This window comes from Malus sylvestris, chromosome 12, assembly GCF_916048215.2.
Source record: "Malus sylvestris chromosome 12, drMalSylv7.2, whole genome shotgun sequence".
Lineage (NCBI taxonomy): Eukaryota > Viridiplantae > Streptophyta > Magnoliopsida > Rosales > Rosaceae > Malus > Malus sylvestris.
Window position 1 is genome coordinate 23,592,232 of NC_062271.1, and position 23,475 is coordinate 23,615,706.

General features: G+C 35.3%; 2 protein-coding genes and 1 long non-coding RNA gene across 6 annotated transcripts in view; all 3 read right to left on the bottom strand.

The window, feature by feature from the left end:
- Positions 1-246: 246 nt before the first annotated feature.
- On the bottom strand, positions 247-1,890 carry LOC126592279 (sesquiterpene synthase-like). Its single transcript, XM_050257990.1, has 3 exons — positions 1,833-1,890; positions 1,447-1,691; positions 247-540 (listed from the first exon to the last, which is right to left on the bottom strand). The coding sequence occupies exons 1-3, from the start codon at positions 1,888-1,890 to the stop codon at positions 247-249; spliced, it is 597 nt and encodes a 198-aa protein (XP_050113947.1).
- A 1,908-nt stretch (positions 1,891-3,798) lies between these two features.
- On the bottom strand, positions 3,799-15,622 carry LOC126594211 ((-)-germacrene D synthase-like). 4 transcript variants are annotated; one of them, XM_050260428.1, is made up of 7 exons: positions 15,439-15,622; positions 13,757-14,018; positions 13,271-13,646; positions 12,957-13,175; positions 4,927-5,065; positions 4,605-4,850; positions 3,799-4,262 (listed from the first exon to the last, which is right to left on the bottom strand). In XM_050260428.1, the coding sequence occupies exons 1-7, from the start codon at positions 15,568-15,570 to the stop codon at positions 3,969-3,971; spliced, it is 1,668 nt and encodes a 555-aa protein (XP_050116385.1). In that variant the 5' UTR covers positions 15,571-15,622; the 3' UTR covers positions 3,799-3,968. The 4 variants fall into 4 exon arrangements, with proteins under 4 accessions (XP_050116385.1, XP_050116387.1, XP_050116386.1 ...); XM_050260430.1 differs by lacking the exon at positions 4,927-5,065 and adding an exon at positions 9,976-10,114; XM_050260429.1 differs by lacking the exon at positions 4,927-5,065 and adding an exon at positions 11,967-12,105.
- A 3,423-nt stretch (positions 15,623-19,045) lies between these two features.
- Positions 19,046-23,475, bottom strand: part of LOC126594225 (uncharacterized) — a 64,638-nt gene continuing 60,208 nt past the window's right edge. Inside the window, exon 2 of the long non-coding RNA XR_007613184.1 lies at positions 19,046-19,134. This is a non-coding gene — a long non-coding RNA (uncharacterized LOC126594225). The remainder of the gene's footprint in view (positions 19,135-23,475) is intronic.

Below are 23,475 nucleotides of genomic sequence, written 5' to 3' on the forward strand. Positions count from 1 at the left end.
GGCACCAACAACTATATAAATGCATGTTCTAGCGTGCTATTTGAGCTGAATAATTAATATATGATTCATTTCCAACTGCATAGAAGTTCTTTTATTAATCATAAAATTATAATAAGGAAAGCAACCACACAACCCAAATTACATTTTTACAGTCTTAACGGATCGTAACTCCTTATTTTTTGTAGGCAACTTGGGCCGTGGAGACTACTTTTAAAAGAAACATCACAATAACTAGATATATTAGGTTCATAAAGCCACGGGTTCCACTAGTGTAGAAACTATAAGATCTTTTAGCACGCCCTTAGCATTAGTGTAGCCATCTTCACACTTGTACACAACATCCATGAGCCGAGCAAAATTAAGAATACGAATTAGCAAGGGCATGGGAACAGCGGTAGGGTGGAGGCGTGCTTCGTTTATGCCCTTCCATGCATTATTCACTTGTCTTTTAAGTTCGATTATCGCTTCTTCTTCTGTGGCACCATATTTCTTCATGTAACAGTTCACAGCTGAGATAAAATGTTCTCTCTCTTGCTCAAACTAGTCATGCATGAGGATTAAGATAAAAAGTAATATAAGTATTAATCCAATCATAATAGTCGTGCTTTGCCAAGATTTCAGAGAGAAGGGGGAGGGAAGGGGGAGGAGGGGCAGATGCGGCGCTAAGGGGGAGCGAAAGGTGCAATCGCACAGGGCCTCAAAATTTGAAGGCCCCCAAAATTTGTTGGTATCTTATATTTATATGTAATAATGTTATATATTAAAAAAATACTTTTATTAGCATTTTAAAATCTTATAGTGCACTTTTATAAGTGTAAATTTTTTTTCTTTCTAAATATAATAATTTGGAGTGCACAATGAGATATTAGGAGTGCTAATAACAACACCTTAAAAAAGATTTTCTTTTCCATTTTATTAATTATATAATAATGCTATATTTTCAAGTGAAACTCTAAAGTTATAGTTTTTGAAGCTTTTTTTTTCTTTATTTGATTGCTTAAGATTGAATTGTTTTTTATTATTTAGTAAAGATTATGTTTGTAACTCTTTTTATTGATTTAATGACATTTGTAAACTTACAATCATTGAGTCCTAAAGGTTATGTTAATTTAAGTTATTATTTTCTAGTACCAATATATTGTCATACTTTTTAAAAAATATATATCTTAAAAATGGGCCTTTTTATAAATTTTGCACATGGCTCCCGAAATCTAAAAGACCGCCCTGATGGGGGGGCACTATTAATTGGTCATACAGTGATATTATTCTAACTTAAGCATTTACTAGCCCATCAGGTGTAAGATTTTGTCATAAAAGCGTTCGGTGTACTTAGAAGTGGAACCACTTAATATGAGATTATATTATTCTGTCATGTCATGTTTTTAGTGTGAGACTTGTTCCATTCGACAATACTCATTAATACAATTTACATATACTATTAAGTACCTTGTGGTCCACTATGTCATCCATGAGTCTGACAATTTTTGATGCAGCCTTCACCGTCTGAGGAAAAGTTAACAACCAATCAAAGGAGTCTATTGTAGCTTCTTCCATTCCAACAAAGGATGTGGTTATTAGCAACGGGCAGCCACTGGTGACGAGTGATAGAGACATGTATTCATCCAGTGATGGTATGTGCTTCTGGTGGAACAATTTGGCTTCATCGAAGTAGCCTCTAACTTGTTTTTCATCTGACACATACCAGATCATGAGATTATAATAATTCAAAAATCATCTCTACTGCTAATTGATATTGAGGATTAGTACCGCTTCTCTTGCATGGTGGATGCGATATAACTTCCCAACGTGCAAAAGCTTTACATGAATTTCACTGTATACATCTAACAACGCCCTATAGCAGACTTTCATATACTCTGGTAGTTGATCCATGGCTGAGACATCCCACCTTATCAAGTAATAAATAAATCAGTTGTGTGTAATTAGGTTAGTTTTTCCTTTTGATCGGATGGTGTGCAATTCCAAACATCCTGATTTCCTCTCTGACGCTCATGTTTTGTACTAAGTCAAATCTGACCAGTAATCTAGGTGGATTTCTTTAGCATTACCTTGCCCTTGATGGCCTAAATCTTGCTAGAGTTTTACTACCTTCTTTACATTGCCAATCAATTTACATTTCAAATTATGTAGTTCAGCCAATCAGTCTAGATTTTAGTTTTGTGAATGTTTGTAATCTTGACTCCATCATGAAATGATTACATTATGTTTCCCATTTTAGTTTCTATTTCACTTTCATTTATTTTTGAGGAAAGTATACACAAAGTTACGATGAATATTAAGTCCTCATTCACTTGAGGCACATAAAAGAACTTTAACCAAATCAACGTCCCACTTAGTGCATGATTATTTGGTTCAGAAGTCAAATTAACCCGTAACTTGCACACATGCACAAGCACAAAAATTGTCTATGTTGACAGTCTCCAACATTGGCACACATATTCTCTCTTCTCACGAGCCATCTTGTGGCACTAAGACTGAAAACAATACTCACGGCAATTACTTGTTGAACTGCGTAACCAAGCTCCGTCCAAGTTTTGGCACCAACAACTATATAAATGCATGTTCTAGCGTGCTATTTGAGCTGAATAATTAATATATGATTCATTTCCAACTGCATAGAAGTTCTTTTATTAATCATAAAATCCTATGGAAAGCAAACGCACAACCCAAATTACATTTTTACGGTCTCAACGGATCGTAACTCCTTATTTTTTGTAGGCAACTTGGGCCCTGGAGACTACTTTTAAAAGAACATCACAATAACTAGATATTTTAGCCTCATAAAGCCACGGGTTCCACTAGTGTAGAAACTATAAGATCTTTTAGCACGCCCTTAGCATTAGTGTAGCCATCTTCACACTTGTACACAACATCCATGAGCCGAGCAAAATTAAGAATACGAATTAGCAGGGGCATGGGGACAGCGGTAGGGTGGAGGCATGCTTCGTTTATGTCCTTCCATGCACTATTCACTTGTCTTTTAAGTTCGATTATGGCTTCTTCTTCTGTGGCACCATATTTCTTCATGTAACAGTTCACAGCTGAGACATCCCACCTTATCAAGTAATAAATAAATCAGTTGTGTGTAATTAGGTTAGTTTTTCCTTTTGATCGGATGGTGTGCAATTCCCAAACATCCTGATTTCCTCTTTGATGCTCATGTTTTGTACTAAGTCAAATCTGACCAGTAATCTAGGTGGATTTCTTTAGCATTACCTTGCCCTTCATGACCTAAATCTTGCTAGAGTTTTACTACTTTCTTTACATAGCCAATCAATTTACATTTCAAATTATGTAGTTCAACCAATCAGTCTAGATTTTAGTTTTGTGAATGTTCATAATCTTGACTCCATCATGAAATTATTACATTATGTTTCGCATTTTAGTTTCTATTTTACTTTCATTTATTTTTTAGGAAAGTATACACAAAGTTACGATGAATATTAAGTCCTCATTCGCTTGAGGCACATAAAAGAACTTTAACCAAATCAACGTCCCACTCAGTGCATGATTATTTGGTTCAGAAGTCAGATTAACCCGTAACTTGCACACATGCACAAGCATAAACATTGTCTATGTTGACAGTCTCCAACATTGGCACACATATTCTCTCTTCTCACGAGCCATCGTGTGGCACTGAGACTGAAAACAATACTCATGGCAAATACTTGTTGAACTGCGTAACCAAGCTCTGTCCAAGTATTGGCACCAACAACTATATAAATGCTTGTTCTAGTGTGCTATTTGAGCTGAATAATTAATATATGATTCATTTCCAACTGCATAGAAGTTCTTTTATTAATCATAAAATCCTAATATGGAAAGCAAACGCACAACCCAAATTACATTTTTACGGTCTCAACGGATCGTAACTCCTTATTTTTTGTAGGCAACTTGGGCCCTGGAGACTACTTTTAAAAGAAACATCACAATAACTAGATATTTTAGGCTCATAAAGCCACGGGTTCCACTAGTGTAGAAACTATAAGATCTTTTAGCACGCCCTTAGCATTAGTGTAGCCATCTTCACACTTGTACACAACATCCATGAGCCGAGCAAAATTAAGAATACGAATTAGCAGGGGCATGGGGACAGCGGTAGGGTGGAGGCATGCTTCGTTTATGTCCTTCCATGCACTATTCACTTGTCTTTTAAGTTCGATTATCGCTTCTTCTTCTGTGGCACCATATTTCTTCATGTAACAGTTCACAGCTGAGATAAAATGTTCTCTCTCTTGCTCAAACTAGTCATGCATGAGGATTAAGAAAAAAAATAATATAAGTATTAATCCAATCATAATAGTCGTGCTTTGTAAAGATTTCAAAGAGAAGGAGGAGGTGGGAGGGGGGAGGGGGGAGGGGGGAGGGGGGGTGTGGGGCACTATTAATTGGTCAAACAGTGATATTATTCTAACTTAACCATTTGCTTACCCATCAAGTGTAAGATTTTGTCATAAAAGCGTTCAGTGAACTTAGAAGTGGAACCACTTAATATGAGGTTATATTTTATTATGTCAGGTTTTTAGTGTGAGACTTGTTGCATTCGACAATACTCATTAATACAATTTACATATACGATTAAGTACCTTGTGGTCCACTATGTCATCCATGAGTCTGACAATTTTTGATGCAGCCTTCACCGCCTGAGGGAAAGTTAACAACCAATCGAAGGAGTCTATTGTAGCTTCTTCCATTCCAACAAAGGATGTGGTTATTAGCAACGGGTAGCCACTGGTGACAAGTGATAGAGACATGTATTCATCCAGTGATGGTATGTGCTTCTGGTGGAACAATTTGGCTTCATCGAAGTAGCCCCTAACTTGTTTTTTCATCTGACACATACCAGATCATGAGATTATAATAATTCAAAAATCACTTCTACTGCTAATTGATATTGAGGATTAGTACCGCTTCTCTTGCATGGTGGATGCGATATAGTTTCCCATCGTGCAAAAGCTTTTCATGAATTTCACTGTATACATCTAACAACGCCCTATAGCAGACTTTCATATACTCTGGTAGTTGATCCATGGCTGAGACATCCCACCTTAATAAGTAATACATAAATCAGTTGTGTGTAATTAGGTTAGTTTTTCCTTTTGATCGGATGATGACGTAAGGTAAGATATTTTATATAGGGTTAATCTCAGTTTACTACTCTTAAGTTTTGTGGTTTTCAACATTTAGTACATGAAGTTTTTTTCGTCCCAGAGTCATACCTAAAGTGTTAATTTTGGAACAGTTTCATACATCTGTTAAGTTTTTCGTTAAAACTTATGTTAACTGATAACGTGGCGCCCACATGGACAATTATTGGGCGCCACGAGTCTATATAGGCCCACTTCAATATTAAAAAAACTAAAAAAAAAAAACATTCCATACCCACCTTCTCCCCCGCACCCTCTCCCTCCCTTCTCTCTTCTGCAACCCTCACCCATTCCCTCCCTCTCTCTTCTACACCCACCACCCTCCCTTCTCTCCTCTGCACTTGCACCCGTTCCCTCCCTTCTCTCTTGTGGATGATGCAATCCAAGGGGCCTTGCTCGATCAGGGTCTTGGCGGTGGTGGTGGAATTGGAGATTGAAATGGGGACGAAATCGATGCCATATCGGGAGGCATGGTGGAGGAGAGAGGGCTAGATAAAGGTCTGCTCTTTTTTGGGTGCGAAGGCGCGTGCCCAGGAGCTTAACGTGAGCGTCACGTCATTAGTTAACAGAAAACTTAACAGATGGACTCTCTACTCCAAGTGCAATTTGTTTCATCAAATGAACAATTTGCCGATATTCTTACAAAGGGACTCTCTACTCCTTTGTTTCACACACATTGCTACAATCTCAGAGTTGGCAAGCCTCACTCTGAGATCGAGGGAGGATGTTAGATATAGTGTGTAAGGTGGTTAAGTTGGTTAGCATATCATGAACTTAGATTGTGACAAGTGTCAACATCTTGTGAGTTTTATCTTAGCTTAGTAGTTAAGCTAAGATAGTTAGACATATATACATTTGTGTAAGTGTAATATGTGTATTCATGAAAATACAATACAAACAAATACTTTCTCTCTCTAAACAACCTTTCTTATTCTTTGAGATAGTTCTTTCTTTCTCTGTTTACACAATTCAGTTTTGATGGATTTGGGAAATATTCGTAGCAAAAGCAACACAAACAAATCAAATGTGCAGCGATGTTTAGAAATGTGTAAGGGGGAGATTTACGTGTAAATAACTAAAAACTACATAAACAGAACGACTTTGGAGATATGAAACTCGAAGGCTCGGAGAGCTCCTACACGAAACATACTTGAGAGTTCCTACACAAAACTACATAAACAGAACGATTTTGGAGATGTGAAAGTCTGAAGGGCTTGGACCTTCGTGAAATTAAACAAAACCTTGAGTGATTCTTCAATTAACCCAACCGTTTTTCAGTAAAAACCCAATTGCTCTTTAGCAAAACTCTCTTAGCTCTTCAACTACAATTTCAAAGCCTTAGTTGAATATCAGAGTGCGCAACGAACGCGACTAACAAAATGATAGTATTATTAAATAAACGAGAATGTCGAAACGACTACAAAACTCTAAAAGGCTACATTGTGAATAACTTGTTATTCTACGAACTATAAAACATCATATATATATAGATAACTAACATAACCCTAATAAGCAAAAAAACGAAACCCTAATACTAATGGGCTAAGCCCAAATTCAAACAATAAAATAATTCTAAATTTCAACACCCCTGGTCAAATTCATGGTTGTACATGGCAAGAGTTTGCAACAAGAAGATGCGAATGCAAGCTCCGTTAGGCGGACAAGACAAGATAAACTCTGTTAAGCAGACACGACAAAGCAAGCTTCGTTAGGCGGACATGACAAGACAAGCTCCGTTAGGCGGACACGACAAGGCAAGCTCCGTTAGGCGGACACGACAAGGCAAGCTCCGTTAGGCGGACATGACAAGACAAGCTCTGTTAGGCAGATACGATAAGGCAAGCAAACAAGCTCCGGTGTTGAGGCAAACCTCGAGTTTTCACTTTGATTTCATGATTTTCGGGACAAATTCATTGTTAGCGTTTGTGTTGAATCTGGCGGTGCTTCAGTTGGTAGGAAAGACCTCTGCTTTGACTATGAATGTTGCTGGGGTTGTCAAAGATTGGCTTTTCATTGCATTTTCGTGGTTTGTGATCAAGGATACCGTGACACTTATCAATTTGATGGGGTACTAGATTTGGCAGATTTAATTTATTTATTTTTTCTTCAAGCAGCAAAACCCTAATTAATGCAAACTGATACAAACAAATCGACACTAATCAAGAGCAGATTAAATCCCCAAGGATCAAACATAATCTTATACCAAGTTGAATATCAGAGTGCGCAACGAACAATAGTAACAAAATAATAGTATTATTAAATAAACGAGAATGCCGAAACGGCTACAAAACTCCAAGATGCTACATTGTGAATAACTTGTTATTCTATGAGCAAAGCATCATATATATATAACTAACCTAACCCTAATAAGCCAGAAAACAAAACCCTAATACTAATGGGTTCACCCCAAATTCAAACAATAAAATTATCCTAAATTCCAACACCTTCCTTCCAAACAAACATTGCGTACGATTCTTGAGGTCTAAAACATTAACAGCGATATGTCACCCTCTTGTATGATTCGGCTGATGTGCAATTCCAAACACATTGATTTCCTCTCTGAGGCTCATGTTTTGTACTAAGTCAAATCTGACCAGTAATCTAGGTGGATTTCTTTAGCATTATCTTGCCCTTGATGGCCTAAATCTTGCTAGAGTTTTACTACTTTCTTTACATTGTCAGTCAATTTACATTTCAAATTATGTAGTTCAGCCAATCAATCTAGATTTTAGTTTTGTGAATGTTCGTAATCTTGACTCCATCATGAAATGATTACATTCTGTTTCGCATTTTAGTTTCTTTTTCGCTTTCATTTACTTTTTAGGAAAGTATACACAAAGTTACAATGAATATGAAGTCCTCATTCACTTGAGGCACATAAAAGAACTTTAACCAAATCAACGTCCCACTCAGTGCATGATTATTTGGTTCAGAAGTCAAATTAACACGTAACTTGCACACATGCACAAACACAAACATTGTCTATGTTGACAGTCTCCAACATTGGCACACATATTTCCTCTTCTCACGAGCCATCTTGTGGCACTGAGACTGAAAACAATACTCATGGCAAATACGTGTTGAACTGTGTAACCAAGCTCCGTCCAAGTTTTGGCACCAACAACTATATAAGTGCATGTTCTAGCGTGCTATTTGAGCTTAATAATTAATATATGATTCATTTCCAACTGCATAGAAGTTCTTTTATTAATAATAAAATTATAATAAGGAAAGCAAACGCACAACCCAAATTACTTTTTTACAGTCTTAACGGATCGTAACTCCTTATTTTTTGTAGGCAACTTGGGCCGTGGAGACTACTTTTAAAAGAAACATCACAATAACTAGATATATTAGGTTCATAAAGCCACGGGTTCCACTAGTGTAGAAACTATAAGATCTTTTGGCGCGCCCTTAGCATTAGTGTAGCCATCTTCACACCTGTACACAACATCCATGAGCCGAGCAAAATTAAGAATACGAATTAGCAAGGGCATGGGGACAGCGGTAGGGTGGAGGCGTGCTTCGTTTATGTCCTTCCATGCATTATTCACTTGTCTTTTAAGTTCGATAATCGCTTCTTCTTCTGTGGCACCATATTTCTTCATGTAACAGTTCACAGCTGAGATAAAATGTTCTCTCTCTTGCTCAAACTAGTCATGCATGAGGATTGAGATAAAAAGTAATATAAGTATTAATCCAATCATAATAGTCGTGCTTTGCCAAGATTTCAGAGAGAAGTGGGAGGGAAGGGGGAGGAGGGGCAGATGCGGCGCTAAGGGGGAACGAAAGGTGCAATCGTACAGGGCCCCAAAATTTGAAGGCCCCCAAAATTTGTTGGTATCTTATATTTATATGTAATAATGTTATATATTAAAAAAAATACCTTTATTAGCATTTTAAAATCTTATAGTGCACTTTTATAAGTGTAAATTTTTTTTCTTTCTAAATATAATAATTTGGAGTGCACAACGAGATATTAGGAGTGTTAATAACAACACCTTAAAAAAGATTTTCTTTTCAATTTTATTAATTATATAATAATGCTATATTTTCAAGTGAAACTCTAAAGTTATAGTTTTTGAAGCTTTTTTTTTCTTTATTTGATTGCTTAAGATTGAATTGTTTTTTATTATTTAGTGAAGATTATGTTTGTAACTCTTTTTACTAATTTAATGACATTTGTAAACTTACAATCATTGAGTCCTAAAGGTTATGTTAATTTAAGTTATTATTTTCTAGTACCAATATATTGTCATACTTTAAAAAAAATATATCTTAAAAGGGGGCCTTTTTATAAATTTTGCACATGGCTCCCGAAATCTAAAAGACGGCCCTGATGGGGGGTGGGGACTATTAATTGGTTATACAGTGATATTATTCTAACTTAAGCATTTGCTAGCCCATCAGGTGTAAGATTTTGTCATAAAAACGTTCGGTGTACTTAGAAGTGGAACCACTTAATATGAGGTTATATTATTCTGTCATGTTTTTAGTGTGAGACTTGTTCCATTCGACAATACTCATTAATACAATTTACATATACGATTAAGTACCTTGTGGTCCACTATAGGAGTCTGTTGTAGCTTCTTCCATTCCAACAAAGGATGTGGTTATTAGCAACGGGTAGCCACTGGTGACGAGTGATAGAGACATGTATTCATCCAGTGATGGTATGTGCTTCTGGTGAAACAATTTGGCTTCATCGAAGTAGCCTCTAACTTGTTTTTTCATCTGACACATACCAGATCTTGAGATTATAATAATTCAAAAATCATCTCTACTGCTAATTGATATTGAGGATTGGTACCGCTTCTCTTGCATGGTGGATGCGATATAACTTCCCATCGTGCAAAAGCTTTTCATGAATTTCACTGTATACATCTAACAACGCCCTATAGCAGACTTTCATATACTCTGGTAGTTGATCCATGGCTGAGACATCCCACCTTATCAAGTAATAAATAAATCAGTTGTGTGTAATTAGGTTAGTTTTTCCTTTTGATCGGATGGTGTGCAATTCCAAATATCCTGATTTCCTCTCTGATGCTCATGTTTTGTACTAAGTCAAATCTGACCAGTCATCTAGGTGGATTTCTTTAGCATTACCTTACCTTTCATGACCTAAATCTTGCTAGAGTTTTACTACTTTCTTTACATAGCCAATCAATTTACATTTCAAATTATGTAGTTCAACCAATCAGTCTAGATTTTAGTTTTGTGAATGTTCATAATCTTGACTCCATCATGAAATTATTACATTATGTTTCGCATTTTAGTTTCTATTTCACTTTCATTTATTTTTTAGGAAAGTATACACAAAGTTACGATGAATATTAAGTCCTCATTCGCTTGAGGCACATAAAAGAACTTTAACCAAATCAACGTCCCACTCAGTGCATGATTATTTGGTTCAGAAGTCAAATTAACCCGTAACTTGCACACATGCACAAGCATAAACATTGTCTATGTTGACAGTCTCCAACATTGGCACACATATTCTCTCTTCTCACGAGCCATCGTGTGGCACTGAGACTGAAAACAATACTCATGGCAAATACTTGTTGAACTGCGTAACCAAGCTCTGTCCAAGTTTTGGCACCAACAACTATATAAATGCTTGTTCTAGTGTGCTATTTGAGCTGAATAATTAATATATGATTCATTTCCAACTGCATAGAAGTTCTTTTATTAATCATAAAATCCTAATATGGAAAGCAAACGCACAACCCAAATTACATTTTTACGGTCTCAACGGATCGTAACTCCTTATTTTTTGTAGGCAACTTGGGCCCTGGAGACTACTTTTAAAAGAAACATCACAATAACTAGATATTTTAGGCTCATAAAGCCACGGGTTCCACTAGTGTAGAAACTATAAGATCTTTTAGCACGCCCTTAGCATTAGTGTAGCCATCTTCACACTTGTACACAACATCCATGAGCCGAGCAAAATTAAGAATACGAATTAGCAGGGGCATGGGGACAGCGGTAGGGTGGAGGCATGCTTCGTTTATGTCCTTCCATGCACTATTCACTTGTCTTTTAAGTTCGATTATCGCTTCTTCTTCTGTGGCACCATATTTCTTCATGTAACAGTTCACAGCTGAGATAAAATGTTCTCTCTCTTGCTCAAACTAGTCATGCATGAGGATTAAGAAAAAAAATAATATAAGTATTAATCCAATCATAATAGTCGTGCTTTGTAAAGATTTCAAAGAGAAGGAGGAGGTGGGAGGGGGGAGGGGGGAGGGGGGAGGGGGGGTGTGGGGCACTATTAATTGGTCAAACAGTGATATTATTCTAACTTAACCATTTGCTTACCCATCAAGTGTAAGATTTTGTCATAAAAGCGTTCAGTGAACTTAGAAGTGGAACCACTTAATATGAGGTTATATTTTATTATGTCAGGTTTTTAGTGTGAGACTTGTTGCATTCGACAATACTCATTAATACAATTTACATATACGATTAAGTACCTTGTGGTCCACTATGTCATCCATGAGTCTGACAATTTTTGATGCAGCCTTCACCGCCTGAGGGAAAGTTAACAACCAATCGAAGGAGTCTATTGTAGCTTCTTCCATTCCAACAAAGGATGTGGTTATTAGCAACGGGTAGCCACTGGTGACAAGTGATAGAGACATGTATTCATCCAGTGATGGTATGTGCTTCTGGTGGAACAATTTGGCTTCATCGAAGTAGCCCCTAACTTGTTTTTTCATCTGACACATACCAGATCATGAGATTATAATAATTCAAAAATCACTTCTACTGCTAATTGATATTGAGGATTAGTACCGCTTCTCTTGCATGGTGGATGCGATATAGTTTCCCATCGTGCAAAAGCTTTTCATGAATTTCACTGTATACATCTAACAACGCCCTATAGCAGACTTTCATATACTCTGGTAGTTGATCCATGGCTGAGACATCCCACCTTATCAAGTAATACATAAATCAGTTGTGTGTAATTAGGTTAGTTTTTCCTTTTGATCGGATGATGACGTAAGGTAAGATATTTTATATAGGGTTAATCTCAGTTTACTACTCTTAAGTTTTGTGGTTTTCAACATTTAGTACATGAAGTTTTTTTCGTCCCAGAGTCATACCTAAAGTGTTAATTTTGGAACAGTTTCATACATTTTTTAAGTTTTTCGTTAAAACTTATGTTAACTGATAACGTGGCGCCCACATGGACAATTATTGGGCGCCACGTGTCTATATAGGCCCACTTCAATATTAAAAAAACTAAAAAAAAAAAACATTCCATACCCACCTTCTCCCCCGCACCCTCTCCCTCCCTTCTCTCTTCTGCAACCCTCACCCATTCCCTCCCTCTCTCTTCTACACCCACCACCCTCCCTTCTCTCCTCTGCACTTGCACCCGTTCCCTCCCTTCTCTCTTGTGGATGATGCAATCCAAGGGGTCTTGCTCGATCAGGGTCTTGGCGGTGGTGGTAGAATTGGAGATTGAAATGGGGACGAAATCGATGCCATATCGGGAGGCATGGTGGAGGAGAGAGGGCTAGATAAAGGTCTGCTCTTTTTTGGGTGCGAAGGCGCGTGCCCAGGAGCTCAACGTGAGCGTCACGTCATTAGTTAACAGAAATTCTAACGGAAAACTTAACAGATGTATAAGACTGTCCCAAAATTAACACTTTATGTATGACTCTGGGACAAAAAAAAAACGTCATGTACTAAATGGTAAAAACCACAAAACATGAGGATAGTAAACTGAGATTAACCCTTTTATATAGAAGAGAATTTTAACAAATGATATATTCATACCTCTCAATAGCTTCAGTAAAGAGCTCTAGTTGTTCATATGTGCCATATTCATAAAGGTCATCGATAATGGATGTCATAGCAGTAACTTTGCATGATGTCCTCCTAGCAAAGGAATACTGCGGCTGAAAGTAGACTGACATACTCCAGCAGAAGTAGACCTCAACCAATCTGTCTCTTGCGAAAGGTAGCTTGTTTGGCACGTCCAAGTCCTTCCACCACCTGAGTTACAAAAATAATTATTTATTAGTAGCTAGAGGTGGAGAATTCAACTCTTTAGTAAGTGATGTATATGGATGAATAAGGAATTAATTTACCGTGTGATTTCGCTAAGTTCTTTCTGATGGACTCGTTGCAGTCGGTTGAAATCCAACTTGGCGAACGTTAGGAAAGTTTCATTCGGTGATTCTCTTAGTTCCTGGTAGACTGACAAGTGATACCTTGCTTCAACCCTTGGTAAACCCTTTCGGAGCTGCTGATTTAGGGCATGGGTTACTGCTTTTGCAAGTGGGGGGCTTAAACGGAATGTCGCCGACTGGAGATTAGTCGTGGTGAAGGTTAGAGCCTCATCTAGTATCTCCTCTCCATGTATCCTAAGGTGTGTGGCTTCATACAAACTTAGTAGTCCTACAACATCATCAACGAGTGATTCCTTGAATTTTCCATCACCGTCCTTGAACTTGTTGAATAAGTCTGCATGACCAACAAAGTGGAAAATTCAAAACCTCAAGAAGCATTTAGATAAAAATAATAATAAAAAAAAAACAAAATATATGAACAGACCACCATCCGAGATTACTTACCGCATGAAACATTATAACCTTGTTGTCTTAGCAATCGAAAACGAAGAGCAGCCGTGTACAGGTCATCCAAATCATAAGAGGTCTTGTGAATTTTCTGTAAAATTTCTTCAATTTCATTTTCAAAATGGTAGGACACACCTAAGCGCTGAATGTCATCAATCAAGTTCAGCTTTTGGGAAACATTTTGAAGTGATGTCGTTAGCATCCTTCTCACTTCTTCCTTCAGTTCTTGTACATGTTGTTCAAGTTCAGCATCCACTTCCTCCACAGGATCACATTTTGATTTAAGAAAAAAGAAAACGCATAACCTTTATGATATGTTTGAATGAGGAGGTTTCCAAGTACCAAATGATATAGACTACAATTAATATAAGATGATTATAAGTCTGGTAACACATTAGAAAACACATAACCTTTATGATGTCAATTTCTAAAGGGAGACTTTGGATGCGGTCCTTAGTTATGAATATTCTTTGATTGAAACCTTGTTGGTTTTTAATTTTTTGATTGAGATCCTTGAAATTAATGTGATAATTTATTTCTATGTATGTTAATATATTTTTTTAATTAAAAATTAGAAATTTTAGTTGTTTATATAAATGAGATTTTAAAGACATAAAAAACATAAATTGTGGGATTAAAAATATTAAAATATAAATATACTATTGTGTGTGTGTGTGTATACATTGGTACATTCATCAAAATTAACCAAAAAATTTATTGTATCAAAACATGGGTACATTCTTCAAAATCACAAAAAAAAAAATATATTAGGCTTAATAACATTAGTAAATTTCTTCAATTAAATTTGACATGGATACATTTTAAAATCAAAGAAAAAAGAATGTACCCATATAAGTTTTAAAATGGATTAGAAAAAAATTGAATATATTTTATATTAAAAAAACAGATACATTTTACATATTACAAATTGGTATATTTAAGAATGAGTACATTTTAAGATTAAAAAGTTTTACATGAATGGGTACATATAATTAGCATGGGTACATTTAGCAAAAATAAAAAGTACAAAAAAAAAATATGTGTACAAATACAAATAAACTTTAAAAAATATGGGCACAAAAAGAAATTAATATACGGATACAAATTAAAACTGAAAAGAAAATTGGTACAAGTTAAAAAAGAATTACAAATTAAAATGGTTACAAAATAAAACTAAAATATATATGATAAAAAATTTAGTCATAAATATAAATATATTAATTGTAACATTTTAAACATTAAATGAATATATTTAGAAATAAAAAAAAATTTATTATTGAAATAATTAATGATGTTAGTAATACGCAAGGACTTTGATAAAAATTTGAAAATGAATACGATTTTAATCAATGGAGTAGCAAAAGGAAAGATGAGAACCTAATTTCTCCTTTTCTAAATTGTAAACATTGAGAAAAGAGAGGCACCTGGCCTGAAATAGTTATTGCATGGCAGTTTTCGTGACTTAAGAACTTGTTTTTCCCCAAAAAAAAAAAACGCAACATGTTTGCCACGTTAAGGAAGGGGAAATTAGATAAAATGATTTCGAATCAGTAGCATTTTAAATGATTAAAGTGCTCTTTGGTTTCTTCCCTCTTTGTTTAAAATTACAAATTTAATTTTCATAATAATATAGTGTTCAAAATATATAATAGTTTATTGTAGTAAGAAAGAAGTCTTACCAAAGAAGCATAGGACAGAAAATGGTCACCCCAAATGCTGGGAGAAAAAGTGGCTGAAGGGTTAGGCCGATGAACATCAAAAGTGTCATTTGGGTTTGAAGATTGAGATAGTGGAACTTCCACAGAAGACATATTTCAAAGATTTCAAACTTAAAGCGAACTAGCCAAGTATTATTGCTTTTGTATCAAGTGCTGGTGTGAGTTCAGGAGCTCATAAGCTTTGCTATTTATAGTATCGCTGACTAGCTACCGCACCCACTAGAAGAAAAAAAATATCTACAGAAATTTTACCGATCGGTCATTTTGTCTTTTTAAACTTTTTTTATTACATAAATTCTTATCTTTGTTTTTTAACGAAAAAAATCATATTTTTACATTAAAAGGTCAATCCTAGTACTATTCATTTTACTATTTATTTTGTGCTTATCGTTAAAACTCAAAGTTTTCAAGTCATTTTCATTAATTTTTTTTTTTTCGAAATTTTTTTATTAGTTGTCTAGATTCGTTGACAATGATTAATGTATTTGATTAATCATTAAAAGTTGATAGTGTTGTATTTGATTAATCACTAATAGTTGTTAGTGTTTGGGTAATTAATTAACATTGGGCTGAAAAATATTAAAAGCCCAAGCATGAAGGGCTTTTTGGATTTGGGTTAGTTGAAGCACAGGCCCAAGACAGAATTAAATATTATTTCTTGGCAGCCAATAGACACCAAGTCTACGATGGAAGTGGTAAGGAACAAATGACAGCTCACCTTCGGTTAAAAGTAATTACTCTTAGATGGCAACCCTTCAATCCACTTATAGGCCCTATTTCATAAATCTATGTCCTTGATTTTGTGCGTGGTTTAAAAGGGGTTGAAGGTAACCAGTCAGCTGACGTTGCCTCTCCTTACTCCATTACATCACTCACCTTGAACTGCGTGGCCAAAACATTTTCTGACAAAAGTGGACGCGGAGAAAATGGTAGAGTTAGTGATGGAGAATTCGCAGTTGGAGACCACGGAGGGCCCGCAGATTTTGTCGTGTATGATGATAGCAAAATCACCTTATTGGCCTGATGTCATGAAAGTTGAACGAATATACGTAAGAGTCGTGTTCTTCTAAAGTTCTTATTTTGAGATTACGTGGAGATGAAATGCATATTAATTTTAAAATTATGTTAGTTGAGATTCAAAAGCTTAATATATTTAATAATTTAATAAAGCAAAATCACCACTTAAGTGTGATTTGCGTTTGAAGATTGAGATGATGGAACCTCCACATAAGAATCAACGGCTACAAAAAAGAGACTTCTCTAAAAGTTATAATAATTATAATCCTTAGAAGAAAAAATGGTACAAGAAAAAATGTAAGAGAAAGTAAGGGAGAGAGGTCGAGGAGACTCCCACCGCGTACCTGTTGGCAGGTACTATCGGCTATCAATGTAGTACTGTATTATTTAATAATTTCTTCTCCAACTACCAGAGCAAGGACGAAGATGACGTAACCGTAGAAGAAAAAATGGTGTACAAAAAAAAATGTAAGAGAAAGGAAGAGAGAGAGAGGTCGAGGTTTGCAACTTGCGGGTGAGGAAAGAAGTTGCAACGTGTGGGTGAGGAATTGGTTTGATATTTTATCATTTTCCTTATTAAAACTAGAAAAAAAAATTGAAATGTCATATGAACTTGTGCATAATTTTCAATTTGTCATATAAATTAAAACTTTAAGCAATTTGTCATACTAACTTTCTGAAATTATCAATTTGTCATCTCACCTAACTCCGTTAAGTTTTTCATAAAAAATAAGTCATGTGCGAGGCATATGACTTGTATTCAAGGTTATTTCTATCATTTAAGATCTTTTTATTAAAACTCTTAAATTTTGGGTTTGAGAGTATTCATGCGGATCGTTGTGCTCGAGTATATGCATCTACATTTCCATTTCTAGCACCAAACATCAACTCGTTTCTTATATTACAAAGCCCATATAAAATTTGATTTTATGATATGCTAAACTGAACACTTTAGAATTGTTTTAATTGAATGCAACATAATAGAAGGAAGTGAGATGTTAAAATGGTAGAAATAACTCTGAAGACAAGTCATGTGCGAGGCATATAACTTATTTTGGATGGAAAACAGAGTTAAGGTGAGATGACAAATTGATGATTTCGGAAAGTTGGCATGACAAATTGCTTAAACTTTTAGTTTATATGACAAATTAAAAAATGGGTACAAGTTCATACGACATTTTCAAACAAATTTCCTTAAAACTCAAAAAGTAAGAGATTTAACGAAGTTAAACTTATGTTAATTCCTACGTAAATCTATAGCGTGGGTAGCTGACAGTTAGGTGTCAACGCAAGTCCTTCCGACTTGAGGTTGTCGGTTTGCTCTGGCGCTGGTGCCCAATGATGAAAGTAACCAATCTCCAAAAATTAACAAAAAAAATTTCAGTCAATAAGGAAAGAAAATTTAGAACAATAATCCAACCCATCATTTGCTTCAATTTGATTTTTGAATTCGAACAACTAGAGGTCGGCACGGTGTAATTCAGTTCGGTCCATTTTTTAATCCAAAATCGAAGAACACCAGTTCAGTTAAGTTTAGTTCAATTTTACTTAAATCTATTAATGAAACCGAGCAGTGCGGTTTCGATTTAGTTTGACCGGTTATTCACTGTAAACCGAATTATATATAAGCTTTTTTATTAGCACTCCACATTAAAATTTAATATTAGATTACTTATATACCCTACAACCAAGCCAAATGTGGAAGATGTATAACACTGATGCATGTAAAGAGCATTGTTATGTATCATGGGTGCAACACAGTATGTTACACAGCGTATAATTTGCCTTTTTGATTAATTGAAAACGGGACAAAAAACGGAAGTGCAGAAGGAAGGAGAAGAAAAAAGGCAGGGCCATGCGGGGTTGGGTGGGGTGTGAGGATATTAAGGGAAAGTGTGTGGCTATATTATGATAAATTTTAATTGTAAAAGCAATTGTGTGATGTACCGTATGCTTAACAATACGTAGGATGTTAATATAACAAGTTTTATATATACTAACCTTTTTGCACGTACTTATGCACTTGCAAAATGCCTTTTTACATCACGATGCGTTACTCACGGCTTACGAATTTCTCTTTTCCTTTTTACATTTGGTCACTCATAAAGACATTCTTATAATTATTTTTAATTTGTAACCTACATTATGAAAGGTATCAAATTAATAAACCAAGAAATCAAGAATGTCTTTATGCGTGGAGTCAAGTATTAACTTGAGATACAGAAGCAAATCAAATTAATTTATATAGGTCACAAATGCTATTCATTATGTAAAATTAAATTATTGCTCCTATCATTTGTGTCCATTCTTGATTTGTTGATATCCACTTCAAATTTCCTTCGTATTCCTACACAAACCAAAAAAAAAAAAAAAGAACACAATATTTTTTTTGAAAAAAGAAAAGATAACATGAGGAAACAATATATGCAATAACAGTGACTTGCATATTAATATCAGTGCAGAGAGAGCTATATATTCTTCTGTACCGAGAGAAGAGTAATTTAAAAGACAAAAATTCTCTAAACTGAGTCATGGAGGCGAAGCATCCATATGAGAAACGAAAGACCACCATCAAATTATCAAAATCCAGTCAAACATAAATGAAAAAAAGACACGAGTAAAATAGAAAAAAGAAACGAACTCCCATCGTCAAAATTAAATCGTGCTTTGCTTCGCCTCCTCATCCGCTGGAACAACACATAGAACCCTCGCACTGGAATTTCCAGAAGGCATATGAATTTAAAGATGCCTTTGCATGGCTTCCTCATCCAATGAACAGTACATAGAACCCTTGCACTGGAATTTCCAGAAGACATCCTCAATGAAATGTAACACGTCATGCAGACAAGACTCCATTTGAAGGGGTTGCCGAGTTTTTTTGCCTGAAAAACAGACAAAATCGAAGAACAAATGAGTCCGACCCTACAAAGTCCATGCAATGCACCACATGATAAGATCAAATCCACTACATGTTCTCTTCACGTGACCTACTCCGATTACTCACAGCACCATCAGTAGACTGCCCGTTTTGCTGCGGCTCCAGTGCTTTCTTTCTACCAAACTTGGCATCCTAAAAATACAAATAATTTTATCAGTAGAGAAAACAGACAAAAGCAAACACTCTGTACCGCAAGGCAAAACGGAAGCTTATACCGAGATTAATTTCATTTGAGCACCTGGGATAGGGAGGGAGAGAGGGAGATGAATCACCGCAAATCTCAAAGCAAAAAATTGAGAAAAGAAGAATCGATGACTTGGACGTTGGTTTCTGCCCCTTTTATCTCACGTTGGAGTGTTGGAGTCTACAAAACCGAACATTATCCCACGTACGAGTGTGGTAGTCTGCAAAACCGAAGGGTAACTGCTGAATGTAGTTGCAAAACTGAACGTGGTGATCGATCCTTTCTCCCACGTTATCCTTTTTTTATTCTTCTTTTCTAAAAACCTTTCCACTCTTACGCTTGAGTTTATTGTTCTAACTGTACATTTTTTAAATTTGGTTGGCCTTGCTAGAGATTAGTATTAGATGGGCTATGTATATTGAATATATTTAAAAATATAAAAATTAAATTCTCACATCCTCTTTTAATGTATATAATATCGTTTGTTAAAAAAAAATTAAATTACTATTAGCCGGTTCCGATCGGTCGTGCTAGTTTTTTCAAGTTGAGAACCTGAATCGAAACCAGTCTGAATCGGCTCAATTCAATTCTTGTCAAAAGTTTTTTTTTTTTTTGTTTTTTTTCTTGTCAACAAACACAAGTTTTCCTTTTTTTTCGATTTTTTTTCATGGTTCAATTTGGTTTCTCGGTTCTAGGGTTCTCATGCCCACCCCTAAAAACTAAAGGTGTCAAACGGTCTAAATGTCATATGGGCCTAAGCCGTCCTTGGGCCATGCCACTAAACAAGCGGCGCAACAAACTTTAGTTATTTTATATTATCATAAAAAATTATTTGAATCTAGTTTAAAACCTAATATCACAATTATTTAGTCTTATTAGTTCCAAAATGTATGTTTTACTTGAAAAATAATGAATAAATATATTAATATTTAATTATGTATTAGTTTAAATGGGATAGTCATCATAATAGCCCCACGTCATGGGTCGTGCTTGGCCATGATGAATCACGGCCGGGCCAGTCTATTGGACCTGAACCTTAGGACCGACCTAGCCACTCATTGCTAATCATGCCATGCAGTGCCTTATCTAAATGAGCTTGTGTCATGCCTATTTTAATAAGGCACGGCCATTGACATAGTTCATTGTTGCGGTTTCCCTTTCTGTTCTTATTATCTCACAAACATACTATTTCATTCACCGTCCGTAATTTTCCATTTTACAATGGGAAAGGGGGGTTGCAGTTGTGTGTGGAGGATTTCTATCGGGGTCCTATGTGTTTAATTAGTCATTTATGATTTATGAGTGTTAAAGTTTCCTCCTGTATAATGAATTTGTATTATCTTCCTGGTTTCTCAACTTATATGTGATTGTATGGGAGACAAAAATGGATCTTGTAAAGAAGTCGTTGATGTCCTCAGAAAATGGATGCTTTGGTGGTAATTACTTATGTTCTAACTTCTAATCATATTGGTCCTTTAACCAGCAACTGCCAATAGTTATGCTAAAATATGATTTCGAAGTCATTTAGCACTATGGTCTAGTGATATTTTTATTCATTTATAAGTGAGGGGTCTAAGATTTGATTCTCGCCAAATGAGAATTTGAACCATATTATTGCTAGCGCATTCTAAGGTTAAGCTCACCTCTCCCTTTCAGTGTAGATAATATTGTTTGTTAAAAAAAAATATGACTTTGAAATAGAAATAGGGTGGTGTTAAGCACACACCTCTTTTTATCTTTTACACACACTCTCAATTTTCAACCGTTGGATCAAATGAATTGATGAGGATTAAGGGATAAAAATTAATGGAAGGTAACAGCCATTAGATTATGTCTACAACTACATATATGACGCAATTATCGTTTTACATTTGAAACTAGAGAAATGGAACACCTTGATCCAAAGGACCGGAATTACAAATGTTTTGACAAGTAGATAACAGCTTTCCTGCCCTTGGAACTTATTCAACCTAAAACACCAATTCAATTTTAGTTCGAATAAAAAATGTTGGGAAAATTACAAGAAAATTGACTTGCTCTTTGCTTTGTTATTATGTACTGTTATTCTGTACAAAATGATCCTACCTAATTCACCAATTCGGGGTATAATAAAATTATATTCTTCTGAAAAGCATGTAGACAATTAGGCTAAAACGCAAGTATATCGCTCTCCTTAAGGAGATTAAAGTTCACTGCGGTTTAACAAAGTCCACGGACAGATGCAGCAGTATATCCCATGACTTGTTCCCTCCAAAATACAATAGCCCAACAAAATTGTTTTATGACTCAAACCTATCTGCACAAAAGGAAGAGTCCAAAGCTCCACTACACGAACACTCATCTTTGGTCAGTATGTAAAAACGGAAAAGATGGAGGAATAGAGAGAATAATCGTTGTCGAAGAAATTAGGTAGGGGGATAAAATAAAAGAAAACAAAGGATGATGGAGAATATGCTACTAATTATAGATTTATTATCACCCTTAGTGGATAAGGTAATATACACAAATTAAAAATACAAAAGTTATAAGAGTTACATAAGATGAACTGCTCAAAGACTCCATCTTAGTTTTCCCACTAACAACAAATAATGACAACTGTCTTAACTTCTCACTTACAACAAACTAGCTTTTCTACACACGCCTTGCGTGTGCAAATAAGTCTTTTTTTTATATCATGGTGTGTTACACGTGGCATACAGAGTTTTTATCCCTTTCACATTTTTGCATGCATAAAAACATCTTTGCTTCAGAAACACTTTATACATGTTCTACATGCATTGATTTTATATGTCGATAATTTTCCATATTAAGGGAGTGATTAAACTAATTTTGATTGGGGCCTATCAACCCTCCTTCAACTTTTCCAGAGGTTGTTGCCAATTAAGAAATTTGTGTACTTTACGGCAGCAGAGTTGATAGGGGCCTCTTTAGTAGCCTATAAACTTCATTCCTGCATGACTTTTATATTCTAGACAAAACAAAATGTAACTTAAGAGAATGTAAAACAGTAATTTTCTGCAAACATTTGTCCGAAGTATCTAAGACAGTTGGAACTTTTGGCTGCCACATCCGTTCGGTATCAAAATGAATAGTTGATTTTGTAAAACTACACAATCCCTCACGCAGAGTAAGGGAACATTGTAAATTATCAATAGAACATACAGAGTTTTTATATGTGAAAAAAGTGAAGAGACAGAGGAAAGAAGTTGCAACGTGTGGGTGAGGAATTGGTTTGATATTTTATCATTTTCCTTATTAAAACTAGAAAAAAAGTTTTGAAATGTCATATGAACTTGTGCATATTTTTCAATTTGTCATATAAAGTAAAATTTTAAGCAATTTGTCATACTAACTTTCTGAAATTATCAATTTGTCATCTCACCTAACTCCGTTAAGTTTTTCATAAAAAATAAGTCATGTGCCTCGCTTTCTAAAATCATCAATTTATCATCTCACCTAACTCCGTTAAGTGTTTCATAAAAAATAAGTCATGTGCGAGGCATATGACTTGTATTCAAGGTTATTTCTATCATTTAAGATCTTTTTATTAAAACTCTTAAATTTTGGGTTCGAGAGTATTCATGCGGATCGTTGTGCTTGAGTATATGCATCTACATTTCCATTTCTAGCACCAAACATCAACTCGTTTCTTATATTACAGAGCCCATATAAAATTTGATTTTAAGATATGCTAAACTGAACACCTTAGAATTGTTTTAATTGAATGCAACATAATAGAAGGAAGTGAGATGTTAAAATGGTAGAAATAACTCTGAAGACAAGTCATGTGCGAGACATATAACTTATTTTGGATGGAAAACAGAGTTAAGATGAGATGACAAATTGATGATTTCGAAAA